The 16,985-nt window shown below is 35.6% G+C and overlaps 1 protein-coding gene across 8 annotated transcripts in view; it reads right to left on the bottom strand.

The window, feature by feature from the left end:
- LOC144437164 (protein FAN-like) overlaps positions 1-16,985 on the bottom strand; it is a 288,538-nt gene that overhangs the window by 174,066 nt on the left and 97,487 nt on the right. For all 8 annotated transcript variants that reach the window (XM_078126034.1, XM_078126037.1, XM_078126040.1 and 5 more), the window contains one exon: positions 1,373-1,548. In XM_078126034.1, the coding sequence (XP_077982160.1) occupies positions 1,373-1,548 (176 nt within the window). The remainder of the gene's footprint in view (positions 1-1,372; positions 1,549-16,985) is intronic.

Below are 16,985 nucleotides of genomic sequence, written 5' to 3'. Positions count from 1 at the left end.
TTTGTAAAACATTATACGGGTTTCAATCGGCAAGTAACAACATATTCTACGCAGTGGGGCAGTACTTGTACTTATTTTTCTTGATACCTTGTTTATGTGGTCTTCCCACATAAGATGCTATTATAGTAATAATAATAATAATAATAATAATAATAATAATAATAATAATCTTTATTTATACTGGATAGTTCTTTAAGCATTTAAACACTTGTCTCCCAAGAAGTCCAGTGAGGGCCATCCCTCATGGGTTCAGTGTTAATGCAGGAGGAAACCGGAGTACCCGGGGAAAACCTGCGTTGTTCGGTAGAGTCAAACTGAACGACACTTTTCTTACTTACAGCGTGGTAAATTTAATCGAACCCTGAATGGGGTTTGAACCCCGACCACAGTGGTAAGAGGCAAGTGGTTTAACCACTAGGCCACCGACAACCCTAGTTGCTAGTCAATAGTAATGCCCAAATATCTGTCAGATTTGGTTGATTTAAGTGAGCTATTATTGTATCTCACACCCAGTGTATCTTTAGGAACCTTATCAGTTCAGTTGTGCTAAAAAACAAACAGTATTTTTGTTACTAGGGTAGGGTGGTATATGAAAAACCTGAGTGTTTTTTTTACTAGGGTGGTATGTGAAAAACCAGATATTATTTTTGTTACTTGTTACATGTTTTCGTGAAATAGTGGCCATGCATGGGTGGTCTTGCTGCTAGACATTCAGGCTTTCTTCCGGTATGATAAGCGAATGAAGTTCACAGTGAGGGCTTGCCCGAAGGTCTAGCTAATGTCATTTCCAGACTTCACATTCCATTGAGATGACATATGGCCGTGGATTGGACCATGAAGGCACATATATGTTAATATATTCAATAACCCATGACCTCTATAATGCTAATGCTCTATAATACTAATGTCCAATATCACGTGATGATAATAAACTACTAACTATTATGTCTTATCAGTTTATGGTAAGTGTGTAGACATTGTCATTCACACATTTCAGTTAAGGCATTGGTGGTTATTTTTACAAGGCCCTCCAAGCTGAATATGCATGAAAAAATTAGCTATTGTCCTCTGTTTGTGCTTGTCGCCAATGTGGTTCTCTGATTGGCTGTTATTTATATCCCTGAACTGCAGAGATGACTTTTGCTAGACCTTGGATGTTCCATCCTCGATAGCGATGTTTGTTCATGTGTCGTATTGTATCGGAAGAATACTCGAGGTCTAGCAGCTAGACTAATGCATGGGCTGTCAAGACACAAGTATTCTGTCATACATTTTACAAACTTACACTTAGAAATTTGTAAATTTCCCAAAACCTTCTTAATTTATTTTTAAAAAAAGGAAGAACAGCAGAAACATGGCCTGTGTTACATACCTTTCGCCCATGGAGGTAATTCAATATTATTCAACTTTGTCCCATCTTGTCGAACTCCTAAATTCAGTGCTTGTTTATTGACCAAGAAATCAGATTCTGATATCTGGAAAAATTCGGGTATGAGTTCTTTGAAGTCTGTTGCTCCTGTTAAGACATTCTGCCATGTCTCTTGTAAACTGAAATGAAATATAAAATTAAAATTATTATCTAATTTCTAGTCTAAAAGGACACGAATACTTACAAGGAGAGAAACCAGATTTAAACTGAATGCCAAGTCTTTAGATTTCTGTTCATAAACACAATAATTAATGGAATGCAACAGAACATGTGCTTAGATATGATGAAGTATACCAAATTACATTGAATTTGAAGTATGCATTTCTAGTTGAAGATATAGCCTAATTACTAAAAATAGTGCCGATGGCATTGTAGCACAACTGTACAGTTTTTAAAAATATTTTCCCATATGCTGATCCATACTAGGTATAGGTGTTCATTTGCTGAATGATTATCCATACATTCATTTGTCTATTTATCCCTGTTATCTTTGCAATATATGTGATCACTTGGCTGTTGCTATGGGTGTGGTCTTGTTGCTAGGCACATTTGCATACATTTTTTGAATGTGTCTGTTATCTTTGCAAAATATGTGATAATTTGGCTGTTGCTATGGGCGTGGTCATGCTGCTAGGCATATTTGCATACATTTTTTGAATGGTCATTCATTTGTCTATCAATTCCTAGTGTTATCTTTGCAATATACGTGACTATTTGGTTGTTGCTATGGGCGTAGTCTTGTTGCTAGGCAAATAACATACATTTTTTGAATGTTTATTCAATTGTCCATCCATCCCCATGGTTATCTTTGTGAAATACATCACTGATTGGCTGTTGCTATGGGCGTGGTCTTGTTGTTAGGCAAACTTACATGCATTTTTGGAATGTTCATTCAATTATCTATTAATCTCTTGTTATCTTTGCAATATATCTGATCATTTGGCTGTTGCTATGGGTGTGGTCTTGTTTCTGGGCATATTTGCATACATTTTTGAATGCCCATTCATATGTCTATCAATTCCTGTTGTTATCTTTGTAATACTAGTATATGTGATGACATGGCTGTTGCTATGGGCGTGGTTTGAAACGTACATTCTTAAGATTTAGCCTAATTACTGAAAATCATCAATTATGCAAAAGAGTCATTTAAAACTATAAGCTGTATTATCAAACTTTATATGGCACATGGACTTTCTTACCATCAATATATGTACCAAATTATATAGAACTTCAAGAATGCATCTTAAGATACAGCCTAATTACTGAAAATCATTAATTACGCAAATGAGTATATGACACACATACTTTGTTATCATCAATGTATGTACCAAATTACATCACAGACAAGTAAGAAACCAGATTAAAAACAGGTATTGTTTGAGATGTAAATTTGGGGATTACCAGCTCTAGTAGGCTGCAAGGGTCTCTTGTGTTTCAATGTGCACCGAAAGTTGCCGAAGTCCTTTGTCGGATAATATCGTTTTTTTTATTGTTTAAAACAACACTGGTAAGGGTCAAAGGTCATATAATGTCATTTTCAACCGGAAGCCGACAATTTCAGCAGAAACAGCTTAAAATCAAGCAAGATTTAGATTTTTAAAACTTGCTTGTTTGGGATGGTCAAAATTATGAATATATAATGAGCATATTTTATGGAAAAAAATGCAGAAATAAGGAATTATGTAAACACTGTATGACAAAATCTGACAATAAGGCAAGCGCGCAAGTTGTGTTCTATGGCTCTATAGTAAGTCACACTCTTGGATTTTGTCCTACCCACTTGGATTTTTGTCAGAAAAGTAGATACTTGATTCCTACTGTACTACAAACTCATAAAGTTAACATTCTTTTCAGATGTTTTTCTCACTATACTGTTTTATTAGCGACTACCAGTAATCAAACCATGCCTATCACTACTGTTATAGTAATGCACTCTCCATTTATTCAGTTTCGTAATTTGCTTTTTTTATTAATTTGACAAACAGGCCATGACAAAAATTTAATACCACACTTTGCCAAGTCTAGGCCACATATCGGGATATGTAAATTCAAGGATTTTCACTATACATAGGGGGCACCTTAATTTGGGACTCAAAGAAGGGGGTCATCATTTTTATAAAGTGAATAAAGGGGGGGGGGTGTCACCTTATTTTCAAAATCAAAATCATGAACCACCCTCCTGTACTTTGAAACTTATTGAAACCCCTAGGTTTACAATTATATTAACTCCATTTCTAATATTGTACTTTATAATTAGCTGATTTCAGAATTAATCTATAATGGTAATAGTTCACTCAATCTAAGAGATACGCTAGAACTTTTGGTTACTAAACCATGAATATTTCACATGTCCATGAACAGACAATTATACTTCTCATAGGGTTCCTGTCTAAAGAGTTTTATACATGTGAAGCAATGGCTTTGAGATAGCAATTTACCAGATACACTTAAAACAAGTCATTGAGAATGACATAGTCCCCACTATAATTGGGTTTTAAGGAATTATCACTACTCTGATCACGCAACAACATTTGTGAACCTAAAACAGTCTTAGATATGTTGTGTCTGCTTGTGGGACATGGAATATGCCTCCAACAATAAAGGATTGGTTGGGTATGGGGGATCATATCACGATGAAAATGGAGTCTGAGTTATGGCTTTGGACATGGAAAATTTGCAAACAAAATGGCTGCTAGGCAGCCATATTGGATCATATCATGACAACAATGGATATGCACATGTATGTCATAGAACACTGTCCTAATACCAACTTTGAATGAGATCTGTTAAAGCATGTCTGAGTTATGGCTTTAGACAGGGAAAATTCGCAAACAATTAAAATGGTTGCTAGGCGGCCATATTGGATCGTATCATAAAACAAATTGACATGCATATGCATGCCATAGCATGTTGCCCCTGTACCAAGTTTGAAAAAAATCGGTCCAGGCATCTCCAAGAAACGGCTGTGGACAGACGCACGGACGGACGCACGGACAGACGGAACCCAATCCATAAGTCCCCGTTCTGGACTTCGTCCGCGGGGACTAATTACTGTACATGTAAGAAGTCAAATTAACTATGAAGTGTGCTGTACTGTGCTTTGAGAATCTAGAGTGTCTTTTGCAAGCACAAGAAGAATTATTTCTTGTCAACAGATGTCGGGAGGAGGGCATAGTGTGTTTTTTTATTTGTCAGAGGTGGGGGGTTGGACTGTTTTGTGGATGAATCACAGGGGGGGGGGGGGGGGGGGTTCCACTATTTTTAAGTACAATACGAACAAGAAGTCACCGGCCCACGCCCGGCCATAAAAACTGATCACTCCCTAATGTACGTCGCCCATCACACATGTCGATACATGTGTGCCAAGGAAATTAAAGGCTGCCCTCAGCGGTCGTTAGCTGGTTAGTCGTGCAAATGTCGAGGTGAGCACATCGCAAGGCATTCATGACAACCTTGTCTGTGATGTTCAAAGCATTGGGTAAGTAATCATGCAGCTTTGCATGTTTTGATGATGACTTTTATTTCAACTAAAATGTTAGATGAAGACTATTATGTTAGAACGCTAAAAATTGCTGGCCATTTTTGGCACTCACTCATATATATACCTCACCATGTGAGGCACGCCACGTCTGCAATAGACTACTTTAAATTTATTACAATAGGAAGCGTTGCCATACAGCTGTACTATAAGTAATAAATGTCATATAAAATCAAAGTTCATTATTTTCCAAGATGGGTGTCTTTTTATCACATGTAACGTTACTGTTATCTGTCAAGTAATACTTGACAGATAACAGTAACATTACATGTGATATAGAAGAACAGCTGATTTGTTGTTTAGTCTACTCCGTTATATGGACAGGTACTTTGTTAGAAATGTTGTACACCACAAGCTACGCCATCTCACATTCTGAATATTGGAAATTACTAATATTTAAATAACATAACATAAGTGTCTGTGTCCACTTTTTTTAGTCACCAAGCCACTGCCGTTACGTCTCCTAAATTGGAAAACCAACACCTTACATAAATGTTATGTCAGGTAGGACATGCTTTTGACTGACTATTTTTGTAAGCAAGGTTATGAATTTTTGACCTACCATTTGTAATTGTTATGCACACCATGTTGTGGTGATTACATAATTGCCCTGCAATCCCCGATGTATTTCTTTCATTTCCCATATCTGAAATCGTTAACTCATATTCATAACTGGTAAAATATGTTCAAATTCGGTTTAAAAAATAACTTTAAACAATAATTTTTATATACAATACTTAATTGTTTTTTCATGTTTCATCTTCAAATGAGTGTACTGCAAATCTGATGCATTCTTAACCATCATGATTGAATCTCCTTTCATATGTAACTGCATAGTGCAATGCATGGCCAACTTTCATTGTACATTATTTTTCTACATTGTCACCAATCTTTGGCAAACAATACCATATCAACCAAAATTTTGTTTTTAACTGAAAAACTTGTCAAATCTGATAACGTCATTTATTATCATTGAAAACTGAATTTCCATATTAACTATATGTATTTACACAGATATGTCATTGTGCAGAAAAAGGTTCAATGACCATTTAATCAATCAAATAAATATACATACATACATATATCCATACATACATACATACATACATACATACATACACACACACACATACATACATACATACATACATACATACATACGTAGGTACGTACACACACACACATACATACTACAGTCATACATACATACGTACACACACATACATACATACATACATACATACATACATACGTACGTATGTACGTACGTACACACATACATACATACATACATACATACATACATACATATACATACATGCATACATACATATATGCATACATACATACATACATACATACATACATACATTCATTCATTCAAAACGATGCACACACATACACAATTTAGTTTGATTAGAAATTGGTTGGATGTCAAATTCTTACAACTTTCATATAATTATTTCAACTTTTATAGAAATAAACGAAGAGTAACAATCCAAGGTGCTTTGTTTGAAGCCATGATCTCAATATCTTACGCTTTTTTCTTTTCTTTTCTGTTTTTGGTATGTCATGGATCTGCCTTGACTAACTGAAGATATCCAGGTGGAGAGGGGGACAACTGCAACAGACATTCATGCATTCATTATTAACCTTACAAACCAACACTTACATCCTTGCTGATACAACAGACATTCAAACATATTACAGTCATCAACTTTACCAACAAACACTAATATCAGAGTTAATACACTTGTGCAACATTCACTCATATACTCACCAACCCTTCAACAAACACTAACATATTTACTCCAGAAGGAGAAATCCCACTGATGGGAATTAGTTGAGTCTATTGTAAGCAATAAAATCAACTGGCAAAAAACGGCTCAGGCAGAAAATCAAAGGCAAAAACACTGCAAATTCAATACCAAACCACACGCCTTTTTAATTCAATTTAATTTAATTTATTTTTGCTGCAAACATAACATAATTAATAACAATACAAAAAGTAACTATCACTAATACAAAAATGCTCTCCTACATGTATCATGTGTGTGTGTGTGCGCATCTGTCTGTATCACCTTTTTCTAAAAAATACCGCCAATGGCGTTGTAGCACAACTGTAGTTTTTAAAAATGTTTATCCATATGCTAGTCTATGCTAACAATAGGTGTTTATTTGCTGAATAACTATCCAGTTGCCTATCCAACCATGTTGTTATCTTTACGATAAATGCTATCATTTGGCTGTTGCTATGGGCGTGGTCATGTTGTTAGATATATTTGCATACATTTGTGTATGTTTTTGTTAACGTGTGTATGAATTCCTGATATTGTCTTTGCAATATACGTGATCATTTGGCTGTTGCTATGGGCGTGGTCTTGTTGCTAGGAAAATTTACATACATTTTTTGAATGTTTATTCAATTGTCTATTAAACCCTGTTGTTATCTTTGTGAAATACACCACCGTTTGGCTGTTGCTATGGGCGTGGTCATGGTTACTAGGGTATTTGCATACATTTTTTGAATGTTAATTCATCTGTCTTTCTATTCCTGTTGTTATCTTTGCAATATACGTGATTATTTGGCTGTTGTTATGGGCTTGGTCTTGTTGCTATGCAAATTTACATACATTTTTTGGATGTTTATTCAATTATCTATTAAACCCTGTTGTTATCTTTGTGAAATACACCACCGTTTGGCTGTTGCTATGGGCGTGGTCATGGTTGCTAGGGTATTTGCATACATTTTTTGAATGTTTACTCACTTGCTTACCAGATGATGTTGTTATTTGACCAAAATATACTGCCATTTGGTTGTTGCTAAGGGCGTGGTCATGGTCGCTAGGGCCAATTTTGTCAAAATGTTTTTAAGAAAATCTGCAGAATAACAGTTTCAGAAACATCTCGCCAAGTTTCAGACTAATTGACCAAGTACTTTTTGAGATATAAGTTTTTGACCAAAAATGAACATTTTTACACCTAATTTGCATATCACTCATGGAATCATGGTAAGCTTAACATTTCTTCGTCCATACATCCCTAGATACATTCCCATTAAATTTCAGCCCAATCTGCTCAGTAGTTTTAGAATTATAGATTTTTAACCAAAAAGACACATTTTTAGCCCTAATTTGCGTATCACTGATGGAATCATCCCGTCATGAACAAATCTTACTTTACACCACCTTAAGAATGTTCCCACCAAATTTCGCACCAATCTGCCCAGTAGTTTCTGAGTTTAAGTTTTTTGACCAAAAATCACATTTTTTGACCCAAATCACACACCTGTGATGCGATCATTTTGATTTGAACAATTTCCCAACTAGACACCCAAAGTAATGGACCCACCAAATATCGTGGCAATCGGTTCAGCGGTTTTTGACTTTAAGTTGTTTACACACACACACACACACACACACACACACACACACAGACAGACAGACAGACGCCGGGCGATCCCTATAGCACTACTGAACAAGTTCAGTTGTGCTAAAAACGACTGGCTCAATTCAAACGACATTGTGTAGACGAATTCCATAGGGTAATGGCAATGAAATAGTTCACTTTGAACTACTCCATGGTCCTGACAAATATATATGGGAAGTAACTAAATACAAACGGTACATATAAATAATAAATAAATAATCATAGTTTACACACATTTAAAATTTCTTATAGTTTGGCACACCTTTTTGCCGATTCAAGGGTATATCATGTACTAATAGCCTACTACAACCAGGTTGTTGCATTCCAGCAATTAGTATGTGTAGGAACAAAATACTTAATATCACCCTTTAATATAGAAGGCATTCAGTTTAAATCTGGTTGAACATAGCTTGGGGTTGGGGTGATGGGGAGATATAATAACATTTGTAGGGCGTAAAAAACAATTGTGTGGTTCCGATTACATTCAATTTTAAAACAGGTGGGAATTTTTTTTTTTTTTTTTTAATTTATTTTTTTCATACATGAGTGTCTATTTCCAGTAGTTATGTTTTCCATTGTTTTCCATATGGTCTGTTTAATTAGCTTCTCCTCATCAGATGCACAGCCATTACAGATTGAAAGAACAGTTTCATATTGTCTTTTTCAGTTGATGTCAGTTTCCACATCTACTATTTCTTGCAAGACTTCATGATTTTTACCTTTTATAAGGAAGGTTTTGTAGTAGGGTTGAAATGTCTGTCTGTGTGTCCGTGTGTGTGTGTGTGCGCACCTGTCTGTATCACCTTTTTCTAAAAAAAGACATTGTGCAGACGAATTCCGTAGGGTAATGGCAAGAACTGATTAGGTTTTGGTAAACATCCCATGAATATTAATGAACAATTTACATAATTAATTGTTTTTAGTAATTAGGCTATATCTCAAGAATGCACTCTTCAAATTCAATACAATTTGATACATACATTTGCAATACCAAAGCACACTTGTCCTGAAAATATTAGTGATATAGCATTTAGTTTTAATAAGTTATTGACATATTTTGGTGAGCCACTAAAAAGGAAAAAATAGTGTCTGGTCAGGAAATGTTGTCTAAAGTGGTGCGACACAATTTTTTTTTTTTTTACATTCTCAACAAATGTTAATCAATCTACTTATCATTGCAGTTACTGTTCTTTTTATTTAGTACTTTGCAGCAAGTCTGTATGGGGGCAGATGTCATAAACTAGTTCGTGATTAGTTTTGCAGTTGTCTTCACCAGTGGCAATTAATGTAAGGAGAGTTACTTTAATTTGTGTTTTCCCTTTCATCTGTAGACTGAATTGGCGGGACAAATGTGAATTTTTTTATTAATGCGGGAAGGGGGTATTTAAGTGATGGGTGCTGACCAGAAACAACTCTCTTTTTTTGGCTTTTAAAACTCTTTCTACGATGAGTGCTATGCTACAATGTTCTATAAAGCTTCACATTACATGTTGTGGTTGGCCAAGAGATCACTAACAGCAATGGGCAAATAGCAATCAATGAGAAAAAATAACTTATTGCATATGTTCTGTTGTATTCCAACAATTGTCTGTAGGAACGACAATCTCAAAACTTTGCCCTTGCGGAAGGCATTCAGTCTTATTTTTTTTCTTGAATATGTAACAAGCGACCTATTGTCAGAATAGCTCCAGTGTTCTTTTTATTTTTTATTTTGGTAACATGTAGAAGTAGAAGTGATTTAGTTGTTCAGTTCTTCACTATACAGTTTTGTTTTAGTGGTTTCATATGATGTCTCACTATAAAACACATTTTACACAGAAAGTTGGTAAAATATTGTACTTTTATACCATAGTCACCATTTTATAAAAAATCTACTGTTATGAAAAATTACACAAAATCTCAGAAATATAATAACTGGGAAATGCACAAAAAAAAAGAAAGGATTGAGGTTGGCTATAAATAATTCCAGTGTCTTACAGCTTTAACCCTGGAAAATTTTAATGATGAATGAAATAAACTAGGGATCTAAAATAATTGAGGCAATTCGAATTTCAATTTTCTAACAAATTTACCAAAAACACTCCATAATTGTCAACAACATTCAACTTGTAGTAGACATAACATCGTCTGATATTTTAATTTATGGAGTTTCTTGTGACCGGCACCTGTCAGCAGAATCGGACAATTTTTTTTCATCATTCCATTGTATTTAAACATTGTACTTGACATTTCGCAATATTTATAATTCTCAACAAAATACATCAATATGCCTCACCTCGCTCGTACTCAAAGCAGTCCCGGTATGATCACTGACATGACCAGAGAGAACCTTTTCGGATTTACATGTAAAACGGGGAAAGATACACAAAACATAATGCAAAGTATGACGCCAAATTAAAGTTGTAATTATTTTAATTATTTTTACTTGCCAAATATTTGCATTTGGAAATGGCAAGACACATTCATGTCGTTTACATGTAAACAAAGTTTGGTCAATTCACTGTCCGCAGTGAGACTGCTCTTGCACAACTTCAACCGCATGCCTAGGCATGCCTTGCTTATGCAAGTTGTCTTCATTCTGGTTCACTGTCACTCCAAATTGCACGACAACAAGAACTTCCGTGTTGCTGCTTGCTGTGGAAAATTGCCCAGTCAAACGAGGTCAGCTTCAGCTTCCGGGTCAAATCAGTCGTTTTCTCCTGAAAATTCTTGAACGGTCGGGACCGTTACACAAGGATCCTACTAAATTTACTTGCCATGGTTATTTAAAACACATAAAAATCCACCTTTTTGTGAAATTTGTAAACTATCTGGTCCGTATTAAGGAAAGTATGAGCGAAAAACCGGGTTGAAATTTCAGGGCCTCAAGTATGCGTCCCGAATTCGTCGGAAAATCGGTATTCCTAAATGTAATTCCATAATTTATTTTTGCTGGCACAAAAGAAGAGATGTCAGTTGAGGTTTAGGCATTTACAGTATCTACCAGATTTAAACTGAATGCCTCCCGTAAGGGAATCACTAATTATGCAAATAACTCATTAAATTAAAAAAACAAACAATGGTAACAGGCTTTGTTTTTGGACAAACGTGCTTTCTTAGGGTAATGTATGTAAGAGTGTATCATACTGCATAATTACTGAATATCGTACATTATTCAAAATACTCATTAACCCTTTGAACCCTAAAGGCCGGTATACCGGCCTATTGGTAGGGAGGCCCATAGTGGAAAAAAGGGTAATTTTGGGGTTTCTTCACTTTTTAACAGTTAATAAAATCTGAATTACTGGGATCACAAGGTTAATATTCCTCATAATGAAAATACTGTTATATGTTAGTCTATATGTGTTCTAACTTTTTGTTTGAACAACTTGGAAAAAAAGTTATTTTGGGGCAAACATCACAAAATCTATCATTTATACACAGGTATAAAGATAATTTTTGGGTAAATACACAATTTTTTTCATTTTCATTATTTCAATGCTGAAACTTTCAAAATGAGTGTATCTTGGCATGAATACATCACTCCAATCTATATTTCGTGGCTAGAATATAAATATGCAAATTTATGCAAATTATTTTGATATAAAAATAACTTTTACACAGTAAATATAGCCAATTTTAGCCACTGCTGGAGTAAAATCTGGAAGTGTAATGTCTATTCTTTTTGGTCACATCCATTTAGAATGTAAACCTTACTGAGAATAAGTAAAGTTTATAAATACTTGAAATTAACTTTATGGAATAAATTGAGTTGAAAATTGACAAAAACTTAGTTTTTGGCAACTTTTCAGGGTAGCAAATAAAAACATGACAATTTAAGACATACATTGACTCCAACCTGAACAAGTGAACTCAGTTTTATTTGCACATAGCTGTTTACAAAATTATTGATATCACAAATAATTAAAGCTCACACAACCAGAAATAGAGTTAGTGTGTTAAATTCAATTTAAAAAATGCTAAAAATCAATTTTGTCACAATTTCGCGATATCTGCAATAAAAAGTCAAATTTCCAATCTGTACTGCTTCATCACATTGTTGTTATGATTTTGACATGGTGAAACATTTCACAAAGTTGCTATGGGGTCAATAATCAAATTGTCATTTTTTAATAAGAAATAAAGCACCTGTAAATATGTCATGTTGAATGTTGTGAATGGTGCATCATGGGAAATACAGCAATAAATATGAACCCATCACTAAATTGTAAACAATCTCGCATTGATTGTAACCACAAATAACACATTTAGTTACCAAGTTCCTTTAGAGTTGATTATTCTATCAAGATTAGGTATTACAGTAACTACAAACAATCCCACTGTCCTTTGCATAGCACGTTCAGTTGCGCTTGGAAGCTACCTAATGTCAAAACCCTAATAATTAGCAGTATAAAAATATATACAAACATCAAAGCACTTAGACTGCATGTTTCTATTTGTAGATATTGTTACATAAATTGTGGTACCAAATCAGGTATAGTAATTAATTTACAGGAAAGCTATTGATGTATGGCTATAGTTATCCAATACAATAAAACTGATAAAGTCACATTATGCAAATGATCAGAGTTGATAAATTGTGGTACCAATTGTGGTATAAGTGTACTGTTTGCGATAACAGTGGAATCTGTTTTCAAACATTTAATGTTCATTATTCAACAAGCATGGCATTCATTCGTTCACTCATGGTAACCTACCAATGGGTGTGATTTCACAAGGCTACTGTGAAGGTGAATCTAGTGATTTACCAGAGAACACACCGATGAGTGTATAGTTTACCAGCAGTAAAACAGCAATTATGTACATCAACTATTTAAATTAGTTGATGTTTTGGACATCCTCCTCGGATGACCCACTGTATACATTATAATTACATGTCTGCTGTTTCAGTTCACTCAACGGTAAGTGCTCTGATGAAACACTTGATTCATCAGAGCACTTACCATGTTGTGCAATCACACTCAATGGTAAGTGTTCTGTTGAATCACTTGATTCATCTTCACGGTTTATATGTTGTGCAATCACACTCAATGGGAAGTGTTCTGTTGAATCACTTGATTCATCTTCACGGTTTATATGTTGTGCAATCACACTCAATGGTAAGTGTTCTGTTGAATCACTTGATTCATCTTCACGGTTTATATGTTGCGCAATCACACTCAATGGGAAGTGTTCTGTTGAATCACTTGATTCATCTTCACGGTTTATATGTTGTGCAATCACACTCAATGGTAAGTGTTCTGTTGAATCACTTGATTCATCTTCACGGTTTATATGTTGTGCAATCACACTCAATGGTAAGTGTTCTGATGAATCACCTGATTCATCTTCACGGTTTATATGTTGTGCAATAGCACTCAATGGTAAGTCATCATCAGATGAACCTGTTGATACATCAGATATATTACGTCTATGGTTTTGTATGTACATACTTAATGGAAGAGCGTTCATGGCATCACTGAAGATATTGTTGTTTTTCATGATCAATTCTTTCAGAAGATGATTTTTCCTATCACGGGTCAATTTACTTCGTCCACGCAATTTTTCGGCTGATTCTACATGAACATCTAAATCATCGAGACTTGCCCACAGCTGCAGTTGGTCTGATAAGGCATTAGATGTCATGTTATTTAGTTTCCTTACATTTGTTACAAATTTTCCATCTCTGAACTTTCTCATTGTCTGTCTCCTTTTTTCTGCCCTTCTCCTTGTTGCCATAGCCAGCTTTCTTTTCTTCTGTTCACGCCGAGGCTTTTCTTGTTCATACAGACGTTTTAACTGTGTTTCTTTTGTCCCCCATTTATTCCGTAACGCTGACGCTCCTTTGCGTGCTGCAGCACATAATTTCATCTGTTTCTCATACGATTGTTGTTGAAGCCATTGTGCAGGTGCGTCTTGCTTTGCACGTACCATACACTGTAAAGTCAAAGGGTTTGATGCAGGTGCAACATGTTGCTGTTGTGCAAGAATGCCAAAGTCTTGTTCAACGCATAGATTGGTAGCATCTCCGACAAGATTAGCTGCTATTTCAGCCTCTCGAGTTGGTTGGGCATATTCTCCACCAGCTAGATGCTCCATTGCATGGTCTTTCAACTTCTTTGCACCAGCTTCACACATCACTTTCAAAAGCTCACGAACGCATTGGTCTGTATCCTGTGGTTGCCTGATGACTTCTATGTACCGAGTAAGCATTTGACACCTTTCTATGTCAGGCCACATACTGGCTGATCCATCAAATAGGGAAGAGGCATCCTCACTCCACACCATCAACTTGTCATACATATGTTGGTAGTACACATTCATTTCAAGTGGGTTTTTCACTTTCACAGCCATATCCATGAGGGGCAAGCACACCTCATAATACAGTATCCCATAGGCTCTTTCTTCCGCCATGACATTCCTATCAAAGTAACCATCATTAACTGCTGTTTCAAGTCTATTCAGAGTCCCCTTCTGTTCTCGTTTATCCATGAGATACAGTTGAATCATGTTACGGCCAACAAAGCATGGTATTGCATTATGAAAGAATATCAGAAACCTGTTACCAACAATAGGTTTGAACAATTTCTGAGCATCGTTATCAAGTTCATCATGAGCAAGAGAAAAACCTTTGAACTCCTTTCCCTGTGCATACTCTTTCTTACTTTCAGTACAGAGTAACTTATCTGTTGCATAGATGTGGGCTTGGGCACCGATCATACCTCTATTTCCACACTGTTTGTACTTAAGATAGTTTAAAGCTGACTTGCTCATAGCTGCAGCTACATTTTGACACTTGTGTGCAGCACATGTAAAACCAAAAATCTTGTATTTCTTGGCTTTCTCAGAGTCAGACAAATTCTCCCAGTTAGGTTCATGTTCTTGTAAGTCCACTTCTTTCTTCTCTGTTAACAATCTTGTTACTTTAGTTTCTACAATAGCTCTATCTTTCATATGTGTTTTGATCTGGCCAAAATGTACAAAGTCAGGGTTAATGTCAATATCCTGGGCTACTGAATGCAAGTCTGACAAATGTTTTGCTAAATCAGACACAGTCTCTTCTGCTGTTTCATTTCATAGACAGTGAAAACACCCTGTCTTTACTTTCACCTACATTTGGACTCAGTATAATTTTATGTGACAACCAATGTAGCTGTCCCTTTGTTGTGTGATCACTCTGGTAAGCTATATTCTTGTTAGCTGAATTCGACCAGTTTATTAGTCCTTTTATTGTTGCCAAGTGTCCAGCCTCAATTTTCATCCGCTGTGCAGTGGTTCTTTTAGGTAATTTAAGTCTTTCTGTATTGATGCTAGTCAAATTGGTCAAAACAGATCTAACAACAGGCTCTATTATATTAGATGAAACCCCCAAAGTCAGTAAGTGATAATAGGTAAGGCGCACTTCTGGTTTGTACACCCCTCCATCTTGTGTTTCTATATTTTGTAATTCTGATATTCTCTGCTGTAGAATTTCTTCCTTATCTTGTCTTCCTTTCAATTGTGCCTCCAGTTCATCCACTATACCTTCAAAGAAAACAACTGCAGCATTTTCTCTATCGCTGACTTCATCCATTTTCACTTCTGCACACTTTATTCTTTCTTTCAAATCAAGGATATCTTTCTCTCTTCTATTCAGTGTTTTCTTCAAATTCTGATTTTGTACTTTCAAAGTTTTGACAACAGTCTTGATCTTCTTAGCTTTCTTTACTTGTTTTTCTTTGCTATCTGCTACATCCATCATAATGTTAGCAGTGTCCTTCCATGTTGCTGCTTCTTTTGATTTCACTTCCAACTTTTTGTGAAGGTTGTTTAATTCTTTTCTTGCTTGTCTGTGTGCCTTTTCTACTGCTTTTTGTGTTGTTTTTTCAACAATATTTAGTGCTTCTTGTTTCTCTTGCATTAAATTTCTAATTTTTACTCCAACTAAACATTCTAATTTTTTCTTTTCCTCGGCAACATCCTTAAGTTTCCTCTTTACTATCTTTGCTTGTTTTTCTAACACCCTTTTCTCTTCTTTTAATTGTACTTTTGATGGAGACTTGTTTACCAATCGCCCACTTCGCAACACATGATGAGATACATTTGTACGCATAGGTGTGAAACTAGTAATTTGAGTAGGTTCTGGTAGGGCTGGGCCAGAAAATGTTGCTGATGGATAGTCTCCTGTCATAGAAGTGCAGGTTGGTTCGCTATAAGGTGGGGGTTGAAATGACAGTTGATGTCGCAGAGAAGTTGCTGCCATTGCTTCAGCATAACTTGGAGGATTGGAATCCATTAGATGGCCAGAAACATCATCCCTATCAACGTTACACGGACTATATGAATGTGACTCTTTAACATCAAGTCTTTGCTTTGACCACACAAATGGTTGTACAAGAAAACTGTGTAGAGACTGCAGCAGGTGAAGTCCACTTGGTGATGACCTACTTTTGTTGTATGCTTTAACAAGCTTTTCATATTTAAGTTGAACCTTTTTGGCCTTTGTCTGCATTTGTTTTGTACTACGCTCACTGGTATCCACTGGTGATAAATGGCCCAACAAAAGAAGGAGAATGTCACTTGCTTTTTCAGCTCTTTGCTTGGTTTTCATGCATGTGCATTCGATCTGGT

The sequence above is a fragment of the Glandiceps talaboti genome, chromosome 7, assembly GCF_964340395.1.
Source record: "Glandiceps talaboti chromosome 7, keGlaTala1.1, whole genome shotgun sequence".
NCBI classification, from domain to species: Eukaryota; Metazoa; Hemichordata; class Enteropneusta; family Spengelidae; genus Glandiceps; species Glandiceps talaboti.
This window is presented reverse-complemented; position numbering and strand designations above follow the sequence as displayed.